A 27,397-nucleotide genomic window follows, 5' to 3' on the forward strand; every position below is an offset into this window, starting at 1 on the left:
TGCCAGGGACTCCTGATCAGCCTATTACATTATTATTATTTTTTATTAATTTGTTATTATTTATTAATTTATTATTTTATTATTGTAAATCATTTGGAATTGTAGTAGTGTTGTATTTAATAATACATATTTTGTTAATAGTTGTAAATTGTACATCATTTTCTAATAATAATCTGTAAATAGTTATTTCTGATGTAATTTTTTATAAATAGTTAAATGTTAAGACTGCCCCCTTGTAGAGTTAAGTTTCATCCTTTGCTAATAAAAGAAAATATTAAAGAAAGTATTAAATCCCTTGTTGTTCCTGAACAGTAGCACTTTATGTCGTTTGCTAATCCTGTTATAAATTATACTTAAATTGAAAATACTAAATGGAAAAGACAACGTGTAACAATTAACAATATTTTTATTTTATAACAATAACATATAAAAACATAAACATTTATTAACAATAACAACCATTGTTCTTTTCGCGGGACTGAACATATGGCGCTTTTCCACTACAGAGTTCCAGCACGACTCGCCTCGCCTCGGTACGGTTCCAGAACAGACCTTTTCCATTACAAAAAGTACCTACTCAACGTGGGCGGGGTCGTCATAGCACGGCTCCGCGAAACTACCGTGACTTCGTTTTACACGCGACACAAAACACATAAACAATGGAGGACATGGAGGCAGTGGTGTTGCTGCTGTATGAGGCTTTCTGTCTCACACAAAGCAAGAAAATTGAGCCGTATAGTTGTAACTATGGTTGTAACGCTGCTGCCGGTATTTAAAAATGCCGGGTTTGATTCTTGTGTGGGACGGCTCATGACTCTTCCAGCGACAACTCTTCTGACCAATCAGTGGCCGGCAGTCTGTTGACGTCACATTTAGTACCGGCTTGGCTCGCTTGGAACCTCACCAGAGCAGGTACTAAAAAAGTACCAGGTACCAGGTATTATCCCTAGTGGAAACGCAAAAAGAACCGAGGCGAGTCGAGGCGAGTCGTGCTGGAACTGTGTAGTGGAAAAGCGCCAATAGATAAATATAAAACACTGTTCTATATATATCTATGGGACTGAACAGCGGCGCGCAAAGGATCTTGGGATATGTGAGGCTGTGAAGGATAGTAGCGGTGCATCCTCCAAAAAGAGGGAAAAGAAGGATGCATTTGAGGAGTCTTCGAATTGGGACAGGCCTTCGTGCGGCGTTGTGACGTAATCAGCCTTAACATGCGTCCTTCGAAGGATGCAGCCCCTGAATTGAGACGCAGCCAATGAGAGGAGACATTTATCCACGGACATTTTCAACATGCCTAACAAGAGCAAATCACTGTTGGAAAATACTCGCGATGTCAAAAAAAATGACATTAACGCAAGGTGGCGAAACCACAAAACACAATCCACACAGTAGCTAATGCTAATGCTAATGCTACAGTTTGTTAGCTACTCACCCATACAGCCTTCAAACCATGTAATTATCCTTCCACTAAATGAATTCACACATTATGTTCCTCTTGGTCTCAGGGTTGAGATCATTTTTGGTCCAGATTTAAATAACTCGCCTAACAAAAACTTAGCTTTATGAAAGAGGGTCCAGGATCATGTTGTTACCACAAATACACACGCTGCGGACACACACACACACACACACACACACACACTCACTCACACACACACACATACACACTTCTGGCGCCTTACTAGCAGTTGCCTGTCTTAAGCTGCGTTCAGACCAAAAGCGTCTGACGCGAATTGAGCAGCAAGTCCACATAGACAGTGAATGTAAATGGCGCGATCACACGCGATTTTATATCAGGCGGCGCGAATGAAGCGTCTGAAGCGAATGAATGAATGAATGAATCAAGCATCTGAAGCGGCGCGAATAAAGTTGGAAAATTTGAACTTTTCAGGCGGCATCGCGCCGCGACATCCAATCAGCGACGAGTTTCTCCCGACGTCACAAGCGCGAATGAAGCGAATGAAGCGATGATCCAAAAATGTATATTTATGATCAAGCGGCGTGATAGAAGCGATTCAAGCGATTTTTTTCGCGTCAGACGCTTTTGGTCTGAACGCAGCTTTACACCAAAATGCCTTTGTGCAGATAAATGTGAGAGGATGACACCTGAAAACATTTTTTTGGTTGTTGGATAATGCTGGAAGTACAATTATTGTTGATCTTCATTTTTTACTAGAGGCTGCATTCATGTTGGTTACCACTAAACAACCAAGCTGCAAAGTAAACAATCACTATATCTATAAAGTATATATTTTGACATCAACACTGTCTATTAGATTAGGGTGAGACGTGAGGTCTCCACTGATGTTAAGGTGAAGTTTGGGTTTATAAACAACTTGGGACACATGCTTACTGTGACCTTCATATACAAATATAAATTCTTCTGACTGCTTTAATCTATGAGTGTGTGTCTTTTGGCCCAACGGGCGCATTGTTCTAGTCAAAATAATCAGAGCTTGGAGTTCACTCCTTCACTTTTCCTGTTTGATTGATTGAGTCTAATCTGACAGTTTGGTTATTGTTCCTGGTTTCCGGGTGGTGCCCCAAATGAATAATTATAATTGATTATTCTTTAATTTCCTATTCATAATTATTAGTCATTATTAATAACCAAATACACTCCCTTCTACCCAACATATTATGGTTCCCCTTCTGGTGAGGTCCCAAAAAGAAACTGCCTCTAATTGGTTTAGCCAAGATATTTTGTGCACGCTATTATTCTTTCCCATATGTCTTATTGTATGACTTGTTGGGGACAGTCTGGAGAAACAGCCATAAGACCTCTGGAGTCCTTATACAAACTAACTCTAAACACTGTGGACAAAAAGCCAATACATTCCATCACTGTAAGATACTGGAGAAATACAATTTACTGAGTTTTGAGAATTTTAGATTATATTCAAATGTGTGCCTGTTATATAACATTTTGAATGGTTTGGCCCCTCCTCCACTGTGTGACTTTGTGTATACTCACACATTGAGTTCTATTAGATCCTCCATAAGAGATTATACCATAGCATTTTATTGCACTACATTTAGGCAGTCAGCATTCTCTGTGAAAGCCACAACTCAGAGTGAATGTGCTACCTGATGACATGAGGAGCTGAAGTTCCAAACAGCACATTTAAAACCAAATTAAAAAGTCTGTTAAAAGCTTCTCAGCTCTGTAACCACTGACTGTACATTGTGTGTAGCTTTGTATTTTGTATGTTTCCTGTGTGGTTTTTGCTTTGCACTGTTTATTGTGCTGTTATTGTTTTAATACTGACCTACTGAAGAGACTACAGATTAAAATGAGCTATAAACTAACTCTGGTACAGTACATCAAATGGTAATATTATGTTTAACACTGTACATGGTCCCATTAAACAAATTACAACTACCTTTGGGACATTTTGAAGCGACCTTCACCATCATCATCAAAACACTAGATAAGGGAATATGTTCTGGATTAATGATGTTCATCCCTCCAGCACAGTTCACACACTTAGAGAATATGACAAGGAGTCCTGAAGCTGTTCTGGAGGCTCATGGTGGATGTGGGACACTTTATGATGAGTTTTCATTTTCATGAAATGATGAAGAGCTGTTAGACTGGCTGGCACAAACACAATGTTTTGTCTTGAGGTTATGATGTGTGTAAGGGGCAGAGGATGTTAGATGTTCCCTGATGAGCCGTTGTCCCTGGACCTGTATCCTTAGAGACTGCAGGGCTCTGATAAGATGATATACTGTCGTAGAGAAAGAACATTATTTACACTCAAGGTTTAAGTCAACAGCCGAAAATGGCCAGGCAGCACACAGGACCTTAGTCAACCTGACAGGGTCAGTGCTCTGCCTGAATGGAGAGGAGGGTTTGATACTCGCTGCAGGCCTCCCTTTGTCAAGGAGACATGTCAGTTCAAACATTACATTTCAGGAGCAAAATGCTACAGACAATAATCACACAACTACCAGACTATTCTACAATTGATAAAATTCCAGATTGTTGGACTTTACTAATCCAAATAAAAATGGAGCATTTGAAGTTCTTGAAAATGCATGTTCCTAGATTGGTAGTTGTGTATGGTGGTTAATATGTTGAATTAAGTATTAAAGGCAGAAGTAAGAGTGTATGAAGTAACAATGCATATATTTGACATACATACTATTCAAAAAATCTATTTTGGCTTTCAATATTCTAATCAGGTGTTGTATTTAAGACTCAACCAGGGGCCTGAGCATTGTGACAGCAGAGGTTAGCTATGTTAGCTGTTATATATGTCTATGTATATATGAATAGCTTAATATTAATCTCTATAATTCATTGTAATTCTAAAACTATGTATAACTCTTCATCTTTACACAGATTCAGTGTATATTGGTCTAAGTGTTGTGCTTTATGTGCCCTCAGCCAGCTCATGCTATTGCACACGTGCAGCATTAGTTAAACCTCAGCATGGCTTCAGGGACACTGTCAGGGCCAAGCAGCTGTTTGGCCTTCAGGCTGCTGATAAGTTTGTCCCTTTGCTCCTCGTCATAAGTCTAAGATGACCATGCAGCTAACAAAGAGCACTCTCAGCATTATTAAGAAGTATGAAAAAATTGATAGCAAAAAAAAAAGAAAAGTATTAGTTTTGCATAGAAAACATTTGGCAACTTTTTATTTTATGTTCATTGGCAGCTGTAAAACTGGAGTTTGGAGTGTATCACTGGATTCATTCTACCCTCTCCATCTAAAATGATCACTTATTATTTACATTACATTGATTTTAATGCATAACCAAATATAGTTAAACTTGCAAGCAGGCATATTTGGGTAAAACTAGGTGTTAAGAACTGGAAGTACACTGACTCAGGGAGATGAAAGCATCACGACATACAGCTTAAGCCGGTGTTTCAACATGTTTATTTGTACACTTGTATGAAGTAAAAGCCTCCTGCAGTGCACACTAAGATCTGCTCCATCATTGAACCACAAGGCCATGAATCATTGTTCATCTTCTACAAAAATGGTAAAATGTCCAACTCTCTGTGCATTTCATACATTATCATAAACTCTCTTAGAAAATACAAACAAATACAAGCAGGGTTAAAAAAACAAAAAACATCTGTCTGTAAAACTACAGCAGCTCACATGGTCAATTTACATCTGACACGACACTCGCTGTACTGAAGGAATGTGTGCTAATTAATTAGTGGAAAAGGACATTATACTTTTATCCTGACAGCAGGTCAACATGGAGGGCAGGGGAAATTACAATTATGTGTGTGTGCATATATAAGCCTACTTCTCTACCACTGGGGTAAATGATGGACCAGTCACTAATTAAGAATGTAGGTTATTTTACTGCTCTTTGCAGTCATGTGCTGTTTGATTTGATTGACAGGGTGGCATTATGAGGATCAGAATACAAATAAAGGTGACATTGTCAAGGTCTAAATTAATTGAATACAAATGATAAAAACAGGAAAACACTCAAGAAAACACTTTGGGGAACATGGCCCATGAGCAAGGCACTATGTTTGATACAGAACAGAACTTCCCTTCAAAACTGGTTAAATGAGTCCCACATCAGTCCAGTCACAGTTCCAAATCTTTGTTATAAAGTACAAATATGGCAGATTATCCATATGGTCCAGTGTTCAACTCTATGGAATCCTGCTGAGACAGTGTTCATTAACACGCTGTCGTCGTCTGATGAAGGCTCAGCATCTTCTGCTGCTCTGTCACTTCAGCAGGTGTCTCAGCTGGTCCTGCAGGTTTTTAGAGTGCTCCACACTGCAGAATGGAAACAAGTCAACACATGAGAGTCAGTGCAGCGTCATCAGCTTGTGTTATGGCTTACTGCTGAGACAATGATGTAAAGCTGTTTCTACTTAAGAACACAATGTAATGTTTAGACTTACTTCTTCTGGATGGCCTCCTGCCTGAGTGACAGATAGATAGTTTCAGTATCTCACTTCCACAGCTTTACATAATTTTACACATAAATAGCTAATAGTAGTCAATACTCACTGATACTGTAAATGTGTGGTGATGATGGACATTTTTCTCAGACTCTGGAAGATAATCATTTAATCATAATCATGTTGACTTGTGCCATCTTGTGGATCACACAAATGACAGCACATAACTTTTACTTCTTACTACATCATGTAAGTGTCACAAACACTCAGTGAGCTCTTTTGATTGTAATGTAATTGAGACTTTCTTAGTTCAAAGTCAACTTTATTGTCAATCCTGCTACATGTACAGGACATGCAGAGGATTCAAATGTTTCTCTCAGACTCACTATGAGGTAGACAACAATAAAAACATCAACAAAAACAGTGCAACCAAAAATTAAAACACATTTTAAAAAACAGCTGTAAAGCTTCAAGTTCTAACTGAAGGGGGCAACAAGGCACTTGCAATATTGAATATATATTTGCAACTCCTTCGTTTTTGAGACTTCAGATTGTTGTGCTTTTGTCTTCCTTTCTAGTGTTTCAGATATTTTGTCCGCCTGTGCCATGCTAAGCAGGGGAGGATACTTACATCCTCTGAGTGCAGGATGGCATCCTCCTGAATGACCATGTTTCTGGCTGCTTGCCCAAGAAGCTGGAAGAGACATAAGCAACAACATGGTGTTCATGACTGCAGCTTACAATTATTTTTTTTATAGCATTCACATACAGGGGCGCCGCCAGGGATTTTTGGCCCCATGACAAGATATCACATTGGGCCCCACCACCACCACACACACAGGTCACACCAACCATGCGCAATTTCTGTAACCACACCTCTACCTGTGAAGGCTTGCAACTCTCTTATAGTTCAATATACTAACTTTACAATATTTACCGACACTGCATTAGTTTATTGTAAATTAAATATTCCATTAATGTCTATTAATGATGATATGTTAATAAAAAAATAACTAATGTTAGAATATTTTTAGGGTCCCTGTCAGTCACGGGTGCTTAGAATCGTCCTAACTTTTCACCCCCTTATGGCGCCCCTGTTCACATATTCAATCATATAACTTCATTGTATTATAAAATAATAGGATCATTTTCTCGGTTAATAAATGTATCATTTGATCTGTAAAATGTCACAAAACGTTGGGGAAAAGCACATATCACAGTTTCCTAACCAAGCTGATGTCATTAAAGATATTCACCTGAATGAACAAACAGAGTAGGGCTGGGCAATAAATTGATATATCAATATCGTGATATTTTGTAGATACTTAGATTTTGGATATCATAATACGGTGGTATGAAATAAGTGCTGTTTTTTCCTGCTTTTAAAAGCAAAAGGTAAATTGATGTCATTTTCTGAACTTAACAGACTGTTCTAGTATCTGCCTTTATCCACATTACTGAAGATTATTTATTAAAAAATCTCATTGTGTTAATATTTAGTGAAAGCACCAATAGTCATCTCTACAATATTGTCAAAATATCGATATGAAGGTATTTGTTCAAAAACATTGTGATATTTGATTGTGCCCGTATCGACCAGCCCTGCGACTGAGCTTAAATGTGACTCCGTAGATTTATAGTCAGATATTTAAAATAGTTGCCAATCAATCCATTTTCTGTCCAATTCGTTTTAGCTTTGATAACGTCAGCGACAACCAACAGTTTCTGTGGACAGCTGAGTGATAGACAGCTGAGTGATAGACAGCTGAGCGATAGACAGCTGAGCGATAGACAGCTTTGAAATATTATGTCAACATAACTGAGCGAGATACATTAAAAATCAGTTTATACAGCATTAGCAGTATCATGCTAACCATCAGAAGAGCTAAAGCTGTGTGGATGATGTAGGAGAGATCTCATGTTGTTTCTGTTAGCTCTTCTGAAGCAGCTGTTGGTTTCAGGTATTACTTTCGGGGTAAAAACACGTCACGCCATTTTTACCTCTTGGCTGCGGGATCCCTTCAACACCTGGCGGGTCAGTGCGATCACATCCCCGCTACAAGAGCCCACTTTATCGGATAATAAGCCTTTAACAGACTGCCCAAACCGCGGCTGGGACTCCGCTGAAGCCATTTTCTGTTTGGCCATCTATGGTGCGCGGACAGGGACAATATACACAGCACCGCGTCCGCAGTTTTCTTTCACGTCAGATGTAGCCTGTTCATTTAGCCAAAGTAAACGGATAGCCTTTATCGTTATATCACGGTTCACAATGTTATATTATACTGTCAAATGTGGTTTAAGACAACATATAGCCTAGTCCATAAACACATACACATAGATTTATAAATACACCGATTGCTTAAACTGTGGAGTCTCATAATGTATGTTTGAATGTAATATATGACATTTTAATTACTAATCAGACATATGTAAACAATGCACAACATTTCTGAATAATATTTTGAGTTACTATAATTGAGAATAAAAGAACAACAACTAAAAGGGTACAGTAGACTATGACAACAGTGAAAGAAGTATGCAAGACCCTAGCTGAGTAAAAGTAGAATATACCACTGTAAAAAAAAAAACTAAAAAAAACTCCACTACAAGTAAAAGTCCTGAATTCAACTTAAATGATATCTTAACTAACAATACCAGTGTAGGTTAATTGTCCCTTGTATTTAAACAGCTGTTTGACTTGGGACTTGTTTAAACTCTTTTATCTATGGTTGGGTGGTGTAATATAGACTATACCCGTGTATCATACTTCATCAACTGATCATATGATTTGTTTTGTTTTTTTATGTAAAATGCAATGTAACAATTAACCATAGCTGTCAGACGAATATAAATGGAGTCTAAATGTAAAGAAAAATGAAAGTACCACAAAACTGTAGTGGGCAGTAATGTTGCATAGGACTTTACCCCACTGCTGACTACACTTTAACAGTGTTCATGTACGGTATATTGGGATGTTTCGTGATTGGATTCGTCTTATCTTGTTTAAATTGTCATGGCTTAAAACATTCAGAGTCAAGGATGTGGCATTGAAGGGACAGCATAAAACGGTGGCCCTGCTTCAGCTCAGGGCCTTCCTGCAGAGCTCCTCTCAGTGATGCTTGGTCTCCGCTGAGCCAGACCCATCAGGGTCCTCTGCTGCAGATATGGCTTGGTTTCTGTGTGTGTGTGTGTTTTTGGCTGTGGGCCTGGCTTTGTTACTGTTGCAGCTGAAGCTCAGGATGTCCTCACATGGCCCACAAGCGCCTCCCTGCCTCCCATCACTCCCCATCATTGGCAGTCTGCTAAGTCTGCGAAGCTCCCACCCACCTCATGTGCTTTTCAAGGAGCTGCAGGAGAAATATGGACAGACTTACTCTCTGATGATGGGCTCCCACAGTGTTATCATCATCAACCAGCATGCACACGCCAAAGAAGTCCTGCTGAAGAAGGGAAAGACATTTGCAGGGAGACCTAGAACTGTGGGTACACCTCTTCTTCCTTGTCTTTATCATTTTAGCAAAAGCAGTTAAAGTATGTGCACTACCTTCTTTGTAGACATTTATGTTTTCTGGTTTTCCATCCTGTCCTGTATGTGATGGAGGTAACCACAGATGTTTTGACCAGAGACGGGAAAGACATCGCCTTTGGAGACTACAGTCCTACCTGGAGGTTCCACAGGAAAATAGTCCATGGAGCTCTATGCATGTTTGGAGAAGGTTCTGCCTCCATCGAGAAGATCAGTGAGTATCAGTTCATTCTGGACTCCTAACATCACTACTCTTCTCAATTGATGTTTGGGTTTTAAAGTGTACCCGTACATATAACCCTTTAAGGTTACAGCTCTGTCATTTCTGAGACTGAATATTGGAGGTTCTGTTTAATGCAGATTGATTCACCTAAGCTACAAATCATTTAGGATTTATATTTTTTCTCCTTCCTCTCATACAGATAGCTTTAGTTTTATTTGTCCAGGAGATCTGTCTCATAGATTTCTGCCTCTATCTTTTGTGGAGCTTAAAGCACGAAATTATACATCAGAAAAACTCAGCAGCTATGTGTTTTTCCAGAAACATTTTCCAAATGACTGTGAGTACTCCACAGAGTTTACTGTGAGGAGTTTTTAAAGAATTACTTTCTACCAAAGAGAAAGTCTGTTGTAATTTGGGTGAACTTACCCTTCAAAATTTGATATCAGGCACAAAAAATGCATTTAAAATGTAGATTCATTTTTTGTGTTGCTCCCTGTGCATTTACTCTGTGCACACAGGGGCCATTTACTGTAGGACCCCTTAAATGATATCATCTAATTAACATGAACATTTTACATCTAAAGAAATCCAGCTGTCTACACTATATTTTTCCTCTCCTCAACTAATTCCATGAAAAAACCCAAACCAACAATGTGTTATTCTGTCTCTCAGTAGGGTAGACTGGGGTAAGATGAGCCATTTTTCATATTTAGGATCACTACATCAAGGCAATCTTAGTTTCAACTAATATATCTGCATATATTTCAGGATGTTGTGCATCCCTTCAAACAAACAGAATGAGTGTAAACATAACTGTTTCGATAATATACAGTAGCATGTCCAAAAAAAGGTCTCGTGGCACAACTTACCCCGTGTATGGGGTAAGTTGAGCCTAGGAGCGGGGTAAGTTGAGCTGTATCCCTACTCCTCCCCACCTTCTCCCTCCCTAAATAACAGTCACTTCTTTGCATTCATGTGTATTTTTATTTATTATACAAAATTCAACAGGTACAATACCCTTTTTAAAAATTATTATTGCATATTACTGCTTAACAGCTGTTTTGTAAAAAAACATTTTAACATGAGAATGCCTTAAAGTGCGCTTCGGAAGAGACATAGACTGTATATAAGAAATGGACGTAACATCCGTGACGTCACCCATTGGTTTGTGGACTGCTGTTCGGAATCCAATAGTGTCGGATCTGAGCAGCGCCATCTTGAAAATTTCAGGTGCATGCTGGGAAAAATAAAAACACGGATTTTACTTATATGGGCATCAGGAGGAGCAAGAGGACGGAGCGGGGGAGGTTGCGAGGGCTGGATCTACCACAGTCTACACCGGCAACCTGTTGATGCTAACCAAGTTAGCTGTTACAACTAACTATAACCACAAAACTCTGGAGAAAACTGTCGGTGTGAAACAAGTTCACGGCTATTTCCTGCAGTCTATCTGTCCGCGCTCCTGAACCTGTGATTCAATCGATAAACACATTCTGAAAACGTTTACTGAGGTTAGTAATCAAGTGAGAAGTTGGTGAATTCTCCATTGACTTGTATAGAGACGGAAGTCCTTTTGAACACAAAACGGTCGCCCCCAGGTGGCCTTTTGATAGAATGCAGTTTTAAGTTACTTCCGTGTTGGCCTCATTGCAGAGGACCGGAACTCCCCGCCTGGGAAGAGAACATTAACAGCTGTGGTCAGTTATGGACTAGTAAAATATTTGAACAATCTGAACTGAAACTCTCATCCTCTCATCATCCTTCCTTTCTTCGTCTATCTATCCTCTCTTCCATCCATCTTCGTTAAACTCCTCCCCCCATCTTCCTTTCTTCCATCTATCCCCAACACACCAGCTCAACTTACCCCTGGCCAAATGGCTCAACTTACCCCAGAGCTAGCATTTTGACTTTATTAGTCCCCACAGCTAAAATGTTGCACTTTTATGCTAGGTTTATGACCTCATGTTGTAGCTCATAGATACCACAATTGATTTATAAAACACATTTAAAATGATCTATTTTGGTCTAAACACAATTCTCATGAAACTTATGATAGTCTAAATTCACTAATGTTTTTTTTTAAATAAAGATCTAACCACTTTACCCATGTGGTTCTTACCTTCACAGACTCCATGAAATGATGCCTTCCTCCTAAATATTTGGTCACATGATCAATGTTTTTTACCGTTTCCTTGCAACAAGGGGTGGCTGAACTTACACTTTGGCTCAACTTACCCCAGTCTCCCCTACTTACTTGCTTACTCTTACTACTCTCTGACATTCCCCTCCAAGCCTGTTGCTTCCTTCTGAAAAAGTTGTAAAAAAAAAACAAAAAAACAAACTTGCAAAAAGCTTGTTTGTTTTTTTAAAGATTTATTTTGGGCTTTATTCAGTCATTAGCTGGCAGATAGGCTGACAGGAAACAGGGACAGAGAGAGGGGAATGACCTGCAGCATAGGTCCCTGGCCGGATTCGGACCAGGGACACTGCTATTATGTGGCATGCGCTCTAACCACTCGACCACCAGGGCACTCCACAGCTTGCAGTTTTTAATCAACATTACTGAAACAAGAGGAAATAAGACATTTGCTGAGGGCTATTTTCAGCAGCAGATTAATACATAAATAGTGCAGTGTATGTGGGATTAAGTCCAACTAAATTACAGTGTGTGGGTTCATGGTAATAATGGAACATGGCTCATTGTTTTAATGGTTTGTAGGCAACAAAGGAGCTCTATGGCACAGAGGAATAACATATATCTTGCTTTGATACACACACAGTGTGCAGTAATAGTGAATATTTCAATAATATTTTTAGAGAGCAGATATTTAACACATGAGTAACTGAAGATTGTTTGTCCCCTGTGTTCTCCTCAGTCTGTTCAGAGGCCCAGTCTCTGTGTTCCATCCTCTTTGAGGCAGCAGCTGTTGGACTGGCCCTGGATCTGTCTCCTGAGCTCACCCGGACTGTCACAAATGTCATCTGTTGTCTCTGCTTTAACTCATCGTACCGCAGAGGTGACCCTGAGTTTGAGGCCACGCTGCGCTACAGCCAGGGCATTGTGGACACTGTGGCCAAAGACAGCCTGGTGGACATCTTCCCCTGGTTACAGGTAAACAAACACAAGCATTAAGCAGAGTGAGGCAATAAGCAGGAAGGATTAGGAACATATAATAACAGATGCATCTTGAATATTTTTTAACATCAATATGGCCAGCGTAATTAACACTTAATTACTATTAATGTCTGTTTCAGTGGTATAAGACCATATTTCCCATAAATCACAGAAAACTCTTGTATTTTGTCATGATTCTTTTGTGCTTCAAGAACCACGCTGTGCCCTAAAGTGTGGACCACAGTGGACATGACATGTAAAATTGACTGTCCTATTTCTTTGCAGTAGTTATACTAATGACTTCATATTAATTTGGATTTTTGACATTTAAACAGTTTACGAGTCTTGCAAATAGAGATATTTTTAAGCTAATACAACCTTCCATCTCAGCCTCAGAATCAAACAAGGATAAGACTGAGAATAATAACATACTGTATATAATGATTCTGTGAGTCATATTCACATTGCAATGTGTAATTAACACATGCACGCTCATTACGTCATAGGTATTAAACAAATTAATGATCTGATTAACCCCTCTCTTTGTCACAGATTTTTCCCAATGCAGACCTGCGTCTTTTAAAGCAGTGTGTTTCAATCAGAGACAGTCTTCTACAGAAGAAATATGATGAACACAAGGTACAGTGGGCTTCTCACCAATTATGTACACTGTGCTGTCACTATTGAGGTCAACAGTCATTTTAGAAACTCTAATGCAAACCTGTGCTCATGATCTCTTTCACATCAACAAATACATTTATTTTCATGGTTGTAGCTGAAATGTGACCTGGGACTTTTGAAACCATATTCAACTATTTCAGCAGCACCATGCGTAAACAGTGCTTTATGTCTGCTAGTGTAGATCTCCTAGTACTTGATTTGATCAACAACACAGGGTTTGTCTGTTCTTTGGTCCCCTGAAAGGTACACAGAGTTTGATAGTATAATGTAAACCTGAGCTGTTGTAGATAAAATACAGTACTGTGCAAAAATGTTAGGCCACCACCATCATACAAACAGAAAATACAGGAACTATGTACCAAAAAAAAGTAACATTAATTATTAAATATTATTATTAATTAAGGTTCCATTCCATTTAGGTTTAAGAGAGCCAGGTTCCTGCTATTACACAAGTGTAAGGAGGTCTGAATACTTACACACTTTAGCCTTCTGTTTTTTAATACTGTATACACATTTCCTGTATTTCCTGGTTGTATTTTTATAAAGAGACAGAGAAATAATGATATATGATCATTATAGCATTGCTAAAACAACTAATCTAATGGTTGCCTAACACTTGTCAGAGAGGACTGTGTGTCTTCAGGCTCCATTATCTGTTAATAGCAGGAAAATCTGTCAAATTCTGTTCAAAATCTGACATTTCCTCATCATATTTTTCAGCTGACGCACCTCAAAGTCCCTCATCACTTTGCTTATAGTCCGCAGATCTACAGTACTGTGCAAAAGTCTGAGGCCACCATTAGATGAGTTGTTTTAGCAATGCTATAATGATCATATATCATTATTTCTCTGTCTCTTTAATAGAATACAACCAGAAAGTAAAGGACATGTTTATGCAGTACAGTGTGTAACAGCTTCTATAGGCTAAAGTGGCAAGTATTTAGTGGGACCACTTTTGCACAGTACTGTATATTGCACACAAAACTATTTTCAGATAATTTCCTAGAAAGGATCTGAAGGTTTCTGGATGTCGTTAGTATGCTTCCAAGTCATTACTTGACTGATTTTTTACCAAAGTTAGACCAGAATATATGCAAAGTTTTAGTCAGTACAGCAGGTCAGCTGAACATGCAAAAATATTTTACTACAAGTAGCTCTATCTACTAAATGCAAATCCTGTGAAATTCACTACGTTCTTGTTTGTGTACTGTAAATGAATGTGGTGCCCCTCCCAGGAAGACTACAGTGACCATGTGCAGAGAGACCTGATGGACGCCCTGCTGAGAGCCAAGCGCAGTGCTGAGAACAACAACACAGCAGAGATCAGTGCAGAGTCTGTGGGCCTCAGTGACGACCACCTCCTCATGACTGTGGGAGATATCTTCGGAGCTGGCGTGGAAACCACCACCACTGTGCTCAAATGGGCCGTCACCTACCTCATCCATCACCCACAGGTTAGGTCTAGAGCAGCAGAGGTGTCTGCTCTCATTTAACCATACAGACACTCTACCTGTGGCAGAGTAAACTTGTGACAAGTTTCTGTCCTCATTCTACAGTATCTGCTCTTCTACATGCTTACTCTATGTCTGGGTTCTCTTCAGTCACCCTGTCCCTTTAAGTGTCTGTTAACACTTTTTTGGTAATTTTAAAGTTGGAACTTGTTTGACTTTACAAGCTTGATCAATTGGAAAAGTCAGTGCAAAATGCCACAAGTTACAGTTTCTTTAATGTCCACTAGATGCTACTCTAAGGAAACTCTGACTGTATTAACATTTACCCCGCCTCTCCACAAGTTACATGTTAGTCTTATGTCAGCACCGGTTGCAGTTTTAACAGTATTTGTTTCCATTTCAGAGCTAGTAAGACTTAAAGAGAAGTTTGTTTTCAATCATGTCAGCTTGACAGTCATAGTGGCAGCTGCCTTCCCTTCTGACCCAGTAATCCAGACTTGAAAACGTCTCTTCAGAAACCTGTCCAGGATGTCACAGATGCTGCATCCTTGCTTTTCTACACTGTTGCTACAGAAAGTCTGCAAAAAGCAGAAATAATGTAGTGCCTACTATTGATTAACTGCTATTATTAGACACAGTCTCACAATCACAACTGCTATAAGTGTGAGCTGCAGGGAGCACTCACTGTAGTGTATATCAAGTGAGAAATGAATACGCTTCAGTTCAATCAGGGACCTTTTTTGCATGTCATGCCTCCCCCTTCCCTTGTTTCTTGTCTGCATCTACACTGTCTACTGTCCCATAAAGAAAGAAATAACAAAAATAATATTAAAAAGTCTGAAATTCATACATGGTTCATGTTCAGGTGCAGAGAAATATCCAGGAGGAGCTGGACAGTAAAGTGGGGAGGGACCGGTCACCCCAGCTGAGTGACAGAGGCAGTCTGCCCTACTTGGAGGCCACCATCAGGGAGGTGTTACGGATCCGCCCTGTGGCCCCTCTGCTCATTCCTCATGTGGCCCTCAGTGACACCAGGTACACTCATTCAGGGACATTCACCTCTGACAGGACTGAAGCAACTGACCAGTAACAGATCAGAACACCAGCTGATTGTAACTGTAACCTGCCGATGTGAGAGCTCAGAGAACACTGTTCCTATAGACTCACCGCTCTGTCTGTGTGCCTCTTTGCAGCATTGGGGATTTCACAGTGAGAAAAGGAACCCGTGTCATAATCAACCTGTGGTCTCTGCATCATGATGAGAAAGAATGGAAAAACCCTGAGCTCTTTGACCCTGGTGAGAATCAACTTCTGTTTCATGTATCACGTTTTATTGTGGAAAAAGTCTTACTGTTGGGCTCAATAAAGTACATGATTAATGATATTGAGGAACAACCCATGTCTGACATATCACTGACATATCCATTGTTATTATGGACATAACATGGAGTGTTTATTGAGCCAGTTTCATTATAATGGGTGTAACCATGGTCTAATGCAGGTAAAACATTTACCAAACAACATTCAGTCTCGAGAAGATTACAACTAAACATGGACTTAGTAAAAAAGTATTAAAAGTATTACATGTTCATTTGAAGGAAATGAAAAGTGTTGTAACATTTTGTAATATTGTTTCACATTGTAGTTTCATCTACAGGACAGGTGTACCCAAAATATTTAAAAGCATGCACATTTTATTTTACTTTTGTATTTACATTTTCTGTTACTTTATATCTTTACTTATTGTAAATATTGAAATATTGTACTTCCTACTCCACCAGATTTATGTTATGCTATAGTTACTAGTTACTTTTCAGATAAAGATTTTACATAACATATATTATAAGCATTTAAAATACACTGTTAAAGATTAAACTAGTGGTTCCCTTTTTTTTGGCATGTGTCCTGTTACACAACAGCAGTGTCTTGTTATGGCTGCTTGTCACATTTCAGATGTGCATCAAAGAGATACCCACACAATTCAAATTATTCAATAAGCAGACTTTTTGGCCTCTCCCTAGTAAACTACTACACACTCGTATTTGTAGTTGTAATACTTTAATTCCATTTTGCTGATAATACTTTTGTACTTTTGCTTAGGTAGAATTTTAAATGCAGGACTTATACATGAGTATTTGTACATGATTGTAAAATATCTTTTTGTAACTAAGATGAACTGCCCTTTAAGATAACAGCTTTTCATTTTGTTCCAAGAACTACACTTGTCATTTTATCTCGTTTAGTTATGATCCCCATGTTTGTCCCTCCTTTGCAGGTCGCTTCTTGAACATTGAAGGCACAGGTCTGGTCATCCCTTCGCCCAGCTACCTGCCCTTTGGTGCTGGGATCAGGGTTTGTTTGGGCGAGGCGTTAGCCAAGATGGAGCTCTTCCTCTTCTTGTCCTGGATCCTGCAGCGCTTCACCCTCTCCATCCCACCAGGCAACTCTCTGCCTAGTCTGGAGGGCAAGTTTGGTGTGGTCTTCCAGCCAGTCAAGTACAAGGTGAATGCCACGCCTAGACCAGGCTGGGAAAGAAACAAGTGCCAAGCATGTTAACATAACAGAGTCTGTGTGGCTTTTTTCAGCCAAACATACAACTTTAGGCAGACATGCAGGAGTGAAGTGGACACAACTGGACTCTCTGTATGCAGATGTATTCTTATCATGTGAAGGTTCTGACCATTATTCATTCATTCATTTTACGACTGGTGATTTATTTTTGAATAAGTCCTGTCTGTTGTCTAAGTACTCAGGGACTGGATATCTCCATTCACAGAATTGTAGCTGCCAGAATCCTTAGAGTAAAATGATGTTGTGTTAATAACATCATTTGAGCAGCAGTGGGAGGCAGATATTCCAAGCAGCCATTAGGTCCTGCACAAAAAAGCAAAATCCAAAACTCCACAGCTGCAGAAAGATATCGTATTTGTACCTAATTTTAAGATGTATTTAATACCTTTGCTTTATGATCACTGTAAGGTGGTTTGATAAAAGCGCCTGCACTATGGAAGGCCTACACGATGGATTTGGAGAACAATATTGTTTCACTACATAGTCTCAGTGAAGAATCCATCACTACAGTAAATGAAGGGACGCAAGGGAGCTTATGAATGCAACTCTTTTTAAGAAACATGTTAATGAAAGAATCTCTTCTTCCCAAGAAACAGTATATTCTTAGATTTGAGACTCAAGATCTCAACAAACCTTCAGTCTACAGTTATTTTCTTTTTTTATTTACATTTGTGCTCATGTGGAACCAAACCATGTTAGTTCATCCCTAACTAATGAATGGATCCATGTTATACGGTTGACCTATGCATTCAGAATGTGTTCAGTGAATAAGATAAGATAAGATATACTTAAATTTGTCTTGGGCATAAAGTGCATCAGTGCACACTTAAATGATACATTAAACATACATACATATGTATATAAACAAACAAGGACCACAAAGCGACTTTGAAGCATTTGCCTTTACATCTGATACACTTTCCAGAAGGCAACAACTCATATTCTGAAAATAGAATGTGAGAGGGGTCATCCATGAATCTGCCTGTTTGACAACACTGTTTTCATACAGGGACTGCAGAGGCCCAATTTGGTTTGTCCCCATCACTTTGAAGGCGGTTTTTGTTATGTTCAGTAGTCTGGTCCTATTCTGAACAGTAAGAGATCCAAACCAGACAGACATACCATATCTGATGATGCTTTCTAGCACCGCCTGATAGAAAGTTAGTATTATTTATTTTCGGACACCGAACAATCAGAGTCTTCGAAGGAAGTGGAGTCTTTGGGCTAGTCTGGAGCATAGATACTCCACATGAACATTCCAGTTAAGCTTATTATCTATCATCATAATACCCAAAGATTTGAAGGAAGACACTTGCACAATTACATTATCATTCACGAACACTGGGTCATGGTCTGTGACTTCCCTGGGGTCAAGGATCATTTCTTTTGTCTTTTTGGTATTAAGCAAAATATAGTGGCTGTCGCACCATTCTCTGAAGGCAGTGATTTCCTTGAGATACACAGAGATGCAATCACTGGCTTTCAGCAAGCTTAAAATGATGGTGTCATCAGACAATTTGATAATGTATGGTTCACTGTAACAAAATGAAGATGTGTATCCTGAAGTCATCGCATGTATTTTATGCATGTGTTTTTGTATGTAATACATTTTTAAGACATAAGCTTAGAGATGTTGAAAAGAGAATTGGAGGTGATAGGACTGTGTCTTATGAACATGCTCACTGTATAAATTAGCTTTTGTAATGAAATGAAAACCTTGGTCATTATTAGCCTCACAAATGTCCAATTGAATTCTGAATGTATGTAAATGCTTATTCTCAATTGACATAAAATTCATATTTGTAGATGAAATGACATGTAGCGTGTTGACTCATGGTACATTCAGGGTCATATGTTTCTTACTCACTAGTGAAGTTAAAGGATTGTTCAGAGTGATTGTAATTTGCTGTTCCATATGAAGTCTGGCCCATATGAAAGGCCAAGTAAATAACATTGAGGGGTGTGAAATTACTTGTACTATAACAATCCATTCACCTCTACTTTGCTGTCACGCTTCCTGCCACAAATGGGTTAAAAACAGAGTGGTGAGTACGACATGATGGAGTGCATGAATTAGTGCTGTGGAAATGTACATTTTACTGTTGTTTTAATATTTAACATTACTTTGGATTAACAGCCAATTAAAACAGTAAGGTTTCTTACTAAGATATGATCGAATATACCATAAGTTATATAACATATAAGAGATAAGAAAAACGTTTAATATAAGTCTGTTTGAAATAAAGGTTTGTTTCTCTGCAGGACAGGAATATAAAGGCCTTGGCAACTATTTGAGAGGTTATGATAATTCATATGAATTCTTAGCCAAACAAGTTTTTGTGGGAAGGCAACAATGCAACATCTTCTCTGTCTTGGTTCTTGAGAAATATATCTGGCAGTGAAAACCTATAAAGTGCAGTCCTACTTTCTGTCTTCTCAACATGTGAGGTGGTGAGTGGTTGTGGCTTTATGGGGTTTTTCCAGGTTGATCAGCTGCTGTGCTGGTTTCATATGTTATAAAGACAAATGCTGCCTCTGTGCTGTTCCATCATGGAGGAAAATCTGCCCTCTCCAAGTGTGTGCTTGCACCCCCAGCACCAGCAGTTTAAACCAGTTTGAAGTGTTTCCATGCCTCCATAGTGAGCTGCTACCACCATTCCTACACCTGTTTTGTTGGGGTATTCTGATTGACACTCAGAGCCCACCCCTTGCGCTTGTCCTTTCTTTCTAATTGGTTCAACACTGGTGTGTATGGAAATCCCCCCGCGCGACCCTTGGCTCACACCTGACAGAGTGCAGTCAGCGGGAGAATGCGCGAGGCCGCCGCAGACCCCCGTACATGCAGCACTGTCTCTCTCTCTGCACCGGAGACAGCTGCTTCCGTTAACCGGCGGCTGTGGACCATCGTCACTCAGCTCCCGTGAAGAGGGCGACAACATGCCGCGGTCCTTCCTAGTGAAGACACATCAAAGCTGTAAGAAGGCAAACTATGGAAGACTGAATTCAAACACAGATGGTAAGACACTTTCATCACTCGCGTGACTCATTATTTGAAAAAGAATAATTTGAATGGTTAGAGGAGGAAACATACAAATCTTATTTCACTGCAGTTTGAAGGATAGGTAAGTGCTTTTTGAGTAATATAGTAATATATATAATAATTATATTTTTGACTATTCTTCCAAAATGGAAATTCTCGTGTTGCCTCCTGCACCTGACCAGTTCAGAGAAAACACAAAACATTATTGTAGTTTATATATTACAACATTATTAGACCTGGACCTGTGAAAACACAAATGAATACAAAAATAATTTAGCCACGCCTCGTGATTAGTCATTTCATGTTGATATTTAAATGCATTTTGCCTTTACTCAACTTTTTACTCCCTTTGAATTGAAAACATTTTTAGAAGTTAGGTCAGGTTTTGTTTTCAAGACTCAGAGGCATCCCTCTTTTTATGTGTCATCATTCTTACAATGTTGTTAAACTTTCCTAGTTTCATTTATTTATTTAGGTCATTTATTTATTTTTTAGAAATGGATATAAAGAAAATAATGTTTTATTAAGGGAAATGACAGATTTTTCTGGTCACAAATAAAAGTAGTTTTGTGTTAAGCAGGTGCAAAATCCTTCCCAAAAGAGTGAACACATTGTCCCAAGGTCCTTGACAGACCAGAAGGGCCCCATTAAGGAGCCTCAAGAGCCTATGCAGCGGCCTTCCAGGCTCCTACTGACAAATCCCTACTTCAACCTTTGTATTTGTTCCAATACAGTTCTTAAAGCGAGCATGAGCCTCCCCTCCCCATGCCACTGTATTGATAAACTCCCATTACCATCAGAATGGAGGCAAGAAAGAACGGCTGGTAATAGGATCCTGGTAATCACATTACTTTTAAAGGAAACCATTGTTAACTGCACAAGCTTAAACTTGGGTTTTGCCTTAAAAAAATGTATCATATTGATTTGATTGTGTCTGTGTTTATGTGTTCTGTCTGTGGGGAACAATTAGAGTTTTGTAACAGTTTGGAGTTGGATTCGGGGTTAAGACTAAATTTAGGATTACAGAGTTCTTCTTTCCTTCCACAGGGTGGTGAGATCAATTTTATTCTCAGAGACAGAATATCATACGTATATCTGGATATCACTGTAATCTCCTGTGGTGTAAATATATGTTGTTTTACACATGCACATTGTACATTGCATTGCATTGTACATGCAGTTGTACAATAATACATTTTATATTATAGCAAAAAGGTATTGAAATTTGATACCACAGTGATACCACAAAGATAACAGTAATCTCCATAGTAACAAATAAACCAATGAGTAACAAGTCAGCAACTGAGACTCTGTTAACAAATGCAGGTGTACAATAAAGACAATATGTGGAGCCACAGTATTTATTTTGAATTCTTTCTTAATAATAATTAATTTATAATAACTATGTATGTACTGTACTTCTGAACATCATTCTTATCACTTATGATAACATTTCACTGGTACTGGACAGTAAAAGAGTACATACTGTTATTGGCTAAAATAATTATTGTTCTCTGTGACAGCTGGAGTTACTACTTACTTTACAGACAATGATTCTACATAGAGCCCTTTTCATGTGCTTTTGGTAGCCTTCAAAAAGCTTGTGGCAGAATTCTGGTTGGATCTTTGACCTCTCAGGCAGAATTGGAAAAAGTTCAACCAAATCTTTTGGTTTTCTCTCCTAAACTCGTCTTTCCAGGTAGTCCACATCTTTTCAGTGAGGATGAGGTCAGGAGTTTGGGAAGACTATTCCAAAAGCCTCATTTTAGCTTGATTTAATCATTTCAAGCCCACTTTTGATGTTTGTTTAGGGTCATGGCCCTGTTTTAACACCCAGCTGTATCCAAGATTTAACACTTTAGCTTATGATGTAATGTTGTCCTTGTGAATTTTGAGGTCATCTTCCCTCTTCATTATTCTGCCCAGCAACACAGTCCTGAGCATGATACTGCCACCACCATACCTGACAGTAGCCACAGGGTTCTTGGGATTAAATGCATCACATTTTATGCACCACACACACATAATTCCATCTGTGTGACATCTGACCACAAAACTCTCCTCCATGTGATCAGCAACAAACCTGAGTCAAGCTTCAAGGTGCTGACTTTGGAGCAGTGGTTTCAGTCTTTTACTGAGGTCTTTCAGTCTGTGGCAGACTAGAACATGCCTAACTGAAGACAGTGGCACCTGTGTTCCAGAAGGATTTAAATCATTTTTTGGGAGATTTGTGGTCTGATCCTTGAGACCATTTGTCTTCTAGCAGAGGGTGACTGAGGTTTTTTTTTTTTCAAAATTAGGCAACGGGGCCACTGTACCCTCTACTCTGTACTTAAACAATTGATTGCACTGATGATCTTGGGATGTGAAGTGCATAAATTCACTTTCTCAGATCTGTTTGTCATAACTTCAGAAGACCCACATGACATTTATAAAAGAACCAAAACATTTGTTGTCTTTTGTGGCAAAGAAGTACATTTCCCAATCATTCTGTCACAGCAAACAGAGCAAGTGCAGAAACAACTGAAATCCCCAAACTTCCGTAAATGTTCCAGACAAGTGACTGTAAACCTGTGACTACAACTGTCAGACAGGATCTGAATGCAGGAGTCTTGTATGGTGTTTTTACATTGTGGTGTTGGTTTTTTTTACGTAATTAAGGATTTGAAGACTTCTTCCACCAATACGTTGTACTTGGCTAAATTCTGAAATCTGGGAACACAGTGCTGTTGCAGAGGAAAGCTGTGCACACAACAGTAACAACAGTAAGTACAGTAGGTCAAAGCTGAAGCAGGAAGTTGGTGGTTGATGGTGGTATTATTGTTTCTGATAGAACGTGTGTGTGTGTGTGTGTGTGTGTGTGTGTGTGTGTGTGTGTGTGTGTGTGTGTGTGTGTGTGTGTGTGTGTGTGTTTCACAGAGGCCCCTTGCAGCACTCATGTAGACTCTCTGCAGCACAGCGACAACCTTCCTCACCATCATCGTCCAGTCCTGAGCCCACAACTACGGCAGAGGGCCCACTCTCGCTCCTCCTCCTCCTCTTCCTCACCCTTTTCTCTCAGAGGAGACCAATTTCATCTTCCACCCTCCCCAAACACCTCCCCTCTCTCCTTGTTAGGTCCCTCCTCAGAGGCTTACAGTGGAGGCCCTGCAGAAGCCTACAAAGCAGCTGAATCGTGTACCAAACTGAATGTGGAAGTCCAGAGTATGACAGCAGATCACTGGAGGAGAGAGAGCCTCCTTCCCCCATCCCTTCCTCCATCCCTCCCTCTCCTGGCTCTCCTTCCTGGCATCCATCCTGGCAGCAGCAGCCACGATAACTTTGAATGTTTGGACTATCATAAAGAGTACTTCTTCTCAGGCTTGGTCAAACACAAGCAGTTCCAGTGTGAATGGAGCAGTAAGAAGTACTTCAGCTGTAAGTACTGTGAGAAGGAGTACGTCAGCCTGGGAGCACTCAAGATGCACATCAGGACACACACACTGCCCTGTGTATGTAAGCTGTGTGGTAAGGCCTTCTCCAGGCCATGGCTGCTTCAGGGACATATACGAACACACACAGGTCAGTGAAACACACGCACCCACATTCACTTTCATTATATGTTGTCTTAAGGTCATTTTTTTAATAAAGCACCCTTTATTAAAAGAGTGCTCCAACAATTTGATACAAGTAGGTCAGTTTACAAGTCAGGCTTAGTAGCACTCAGGCTGTAAAAACAGTTATATTATGTCTCCTGTGGCTCTGGAGGAGACAATAAAATAACCCTGATGATGTCATAGTGATTTCATCAAGGTTATCTCAGCCCAGGCCTGGAGACTGCTAATTTACAGTGTGACATTTGAAATATATTAGCATTTATGAGCAAGAGAGGGTCTAATGAGAAGATGCTATTGGTTGCATTATGGTAACCCTAACCTGTGTAAATATTATTGGAAACTTAATTCGTTATAAATCAAGAATCACACTAAGAACAAAAAGTCAAGTTATCTTATCCTCTGCTGTTTCAATTGAATTGAATTAAATTCATGACAATTTCTATTAAAAATCTGTCTCTTATGAGTCTCCCAACTTCATGGAAGTGGGATACTAAATCACTGGAGTATCGGAAAGCTTGGGAGAGAAGTTCAAACCATAATAAACTTTCTCACCTCCACACACTTGGCCAGTCAGTGTGTAAAGCTTGATTGTTGGTGTCATAAAAATGGGGAATTCATGGAGAACTCACCCTCCCACCTTTCTGTCTGACTGACATGAATCCCTGTGTGTTCTGTAGGAGAGAAACCCTTCTCCTGCCTCCACTGCAGCCGAGCCTTTGCTGACCGATCCAACCTGCGAGCTCACCTCCAAACCCACTCTGAAGTGAAAAAGTACCAGTGTGCAAGCTGCTTCAAGACCTTCTCCAGGATCTCACTGTTAGCCAAGCACCAAGAAGCAGGATGCCCGTTATCCTGACAGCCTTTAAACTTCAATACTGTAGAGTCATCCTGCTCTAAAATACACTTCTGTAGAGTCTTACCGTTGGCTGAACATCAGTAGTGTGGCTGCTGTCTGATGTTGACCCTCTGGGATCTTTGGATCACTTGGTGTGTGGATCACAAAATCTGATGGCTGAGCAGTTGAACAAATGCTGTCACTAGATTTGTCTTTGATTTGATGACAGCCAGAGGAAGCTTGACAAAATGTTGTATTAGCATCTGTAACTTCCTGTTCGAAAACCATTTGCTTAGTTACCAAATGTATGTGTACAAACTAACATGTGTTTTAAATAAGAGTTTATTTTGCACAGATTGACACCACAACTTACTCAGCATAAATGGAACAAGCACAGATGTATACTGATGATCTTTCTGCTCATATTGCCTGGTGTTTAAAGCGTTCAGAAAAACCTAACAGTGATGTTAGAACAGATTGACAGACTAGCATTCGTACTCTTAGTTAAGCCAAGTGTAGACTGTGGGTGGAATGTGTAGGTGGAGTTACATTGCATACATGCATCTGTGGTTTAGGAACTAAGTTTATAGTCCAGTGTCAGATCACCTGTTAATGACTACCACAACACTAATACTACTGGACGTGTCATATATTATCAAGTTATATGCTTAATACATTGTCCTTACAGTAACAGTGTTGAAGTTCTGTTATTCTCTGTGACACAGTGATGATTGTGGTGAGCAGAAGGTTTTCAGTGGAGATGTTTGTGATAGATGTGTGTATTACTGAGTCTTTCTACAGCCTGCTGAATGTCTCAACAATCTCCACCATTATCACAGACTTCTAGGAGAAAACAAGCAGCTGAGCTGAACATTTTCAGATCTGAAAGCTTCTACGTTGTATATCTGTAGTTACATGTTGGAGGAGGTATACACTAAGTACAGTGTAGACTATAGTGTATGTGCACAGCACCACTGCTATGTCATAACTGCTTAATGCACAACTTTAAATCCAGTTTTAGTCCACTGTCCTGAAAAGTGAGCATTCAGTTGAGCCATATCATCACTCTGGCTAACATCTGGACATGCCCTAAACAAAACAACGTGTAGTGGACACTTGACTCTATTATATCTGTATGCAGAGCCTTTCTGTCTGGAGGAAGGGGCACTTCAATTGGGACTATGAGCAAAACAAAAAAAAATAGCATACTATCACCCATAGTGTAGTCAGAGGGATTACTGAGGTCAGAGGAGTATCATGTCACCCTAACAAACAGTTGAAGGAATCTCTACATTGATGATCACCCTGCATCAGGCAAACGTAGTAAGACCAACTGATCAAAATTCAATCCAAAGGTACAAAGTGTTACAGAGAAAAGTGAATTAACACCAAACTCAAGTGGTGGTCATGTTACATGTATTTAGGTCAGGCCTCTCTCTCATTAGCTGGAGTAGCAAGTAGCAGACTGAGTATTCAATTGCATTACTTAAGCATTCAATCACATAAAACACTTTCTGCATAAAACTGCATTTTATTGACATGTTCTTAAACTGTCTGAGTGACTTAAACTTTAGAAGTACTGTAAAAGGTTTTTCGCTCTGTTAAAACATTTTTATGTATATCTTTGTATTAAAATGTGATTTTTCAGCAGATGAATGCTGACAGAATAAAATCCTGAGCTGTATTTGTTTCAGTGATTGGTTCTGTAGCAACATGGTGGAACCGGAAATGCAGGTGTTAGTAGAGAGTGATAAATTCAAACTGATACAGTTTTACATTCATTATCATCATTCTCCTGAAGGACTAACAAACAGAAAGCACTTCCTATCTCATAATACATTCAAACCTTTTTGCTTGTGAATGCTGTGCATGTTGGTGCACATTCAAGGATTCAAGGAAGTGACATGTCATTCAGCCATGTAGGTACATGAAAGAATCAAATACAGTTCTCAGGTCCCGGTGAAATATACATCAATATATACACATACACATTAATATGCATTAGTCTTTAGAGCATGAGATGAATTCTCCTAGAAGTAATGCTCTGCAGCAAGTATAGATGGTTGGATTGATTATATCACTATCACGCTCATGTCAATGCACATGTTAACATTCTCAATTGGCAAACATTGGAAAAATATCTGTACATTGCACTGATGGCTCCCAGCACATTTAAATGAACTGAGCACATTTTCACACAACAGAGATCAGACTGGACCAATAAAACAGATGATTTAGAGATTTAGTGGATAATAAGGTACATTTTTAAGATTTCTAAAGAGGAGGTTACCTCTGAGCCTGGGTCTTCTGTTAATCGATGATGACTCATGTCATCAGGGCTATCTCAAATTGGCTTGGACACCCCAAATTTAAAACAGAACCAGCTTTGCAAAGTTATATCATTTAATAGTTTGAAGTAATCTTTTTTTTGGAGGAAGTCAGGATGTCTCTGCTCCTTCCATTT

The 27,397-nt window shown here is 39.4% G+C and overlaps 2 protein-coding genes across 2 annotated transcripts; one reads left to right on the forward strand and one right to left on the reverse strand.

The window, feature by feature from the left end:
* Positions 1–4,875: 4,875 nt before the first annotated feature.
* On the reverse strand, positions 4,876–8,047 carry borcs7 (BLOC-1 related complex subunit 7). Its single transcript, XM_062430551.1, has 5 exons — positions 7,894–8,047; positions 6,524–6,586; positions 6,002–6,045; positions 5,893–5,913; positions 4,876–5,764 (listed from the first exon to the last, which is right to left on the reverse strand). The coding sequence occupies exons 1-5, from the start codon at positions 8,038–8,040 to the stop codon at positions 5,713–5,715; spliced, it is 327 nt and encodes a 108-aa protein (XP_062286535.1). The 5' UTR covers positions 8,041–8,047; the 3' UTR covers positions 4,876–5,712.
* Positions 8,048–9,059: 1,012 nt separating this feature from the next.
* LOC133991854 (steroid 17-alpha-hydroxylase/17,20 lyase) lies at positions 9,060–17,447 on the forward strand. The gene is made up of 8 exons (XM_062430439.1): positions 9,060–9,374; positions 9,497–9,635; positions 12,521–12,756; positions 13,312–13,398; positions 14,676–14,894; positions 15,757–15,926; positions 16,085–16,188; positions 17,167–17,447. Exons 1-8 carry the CDS (start codon positions 9,060–9,062, stop codon positions 17,445–17,447), a joined length of 1,551 nt encoding a protein of 516 aa, XP_062286423.1.
* Positions 17,448–27,397: the final 9,950 nt, after the last annotated feature.

This window comes from Scomber scombrus, chromosome 12 (assembly GCF_963691925.1).
Source record: "Scomber scombrus chromosome 12, fScoSco1.1, whole genome shotgun sequence".
In the NCBI taxonomy this organism is placed as follows: domain Eukaryota; kingdom Metazoa; phylum Chordata; class Actinopteri; order Scombriformes; family Scombridae; genus Scomber; species Scomber scombrus.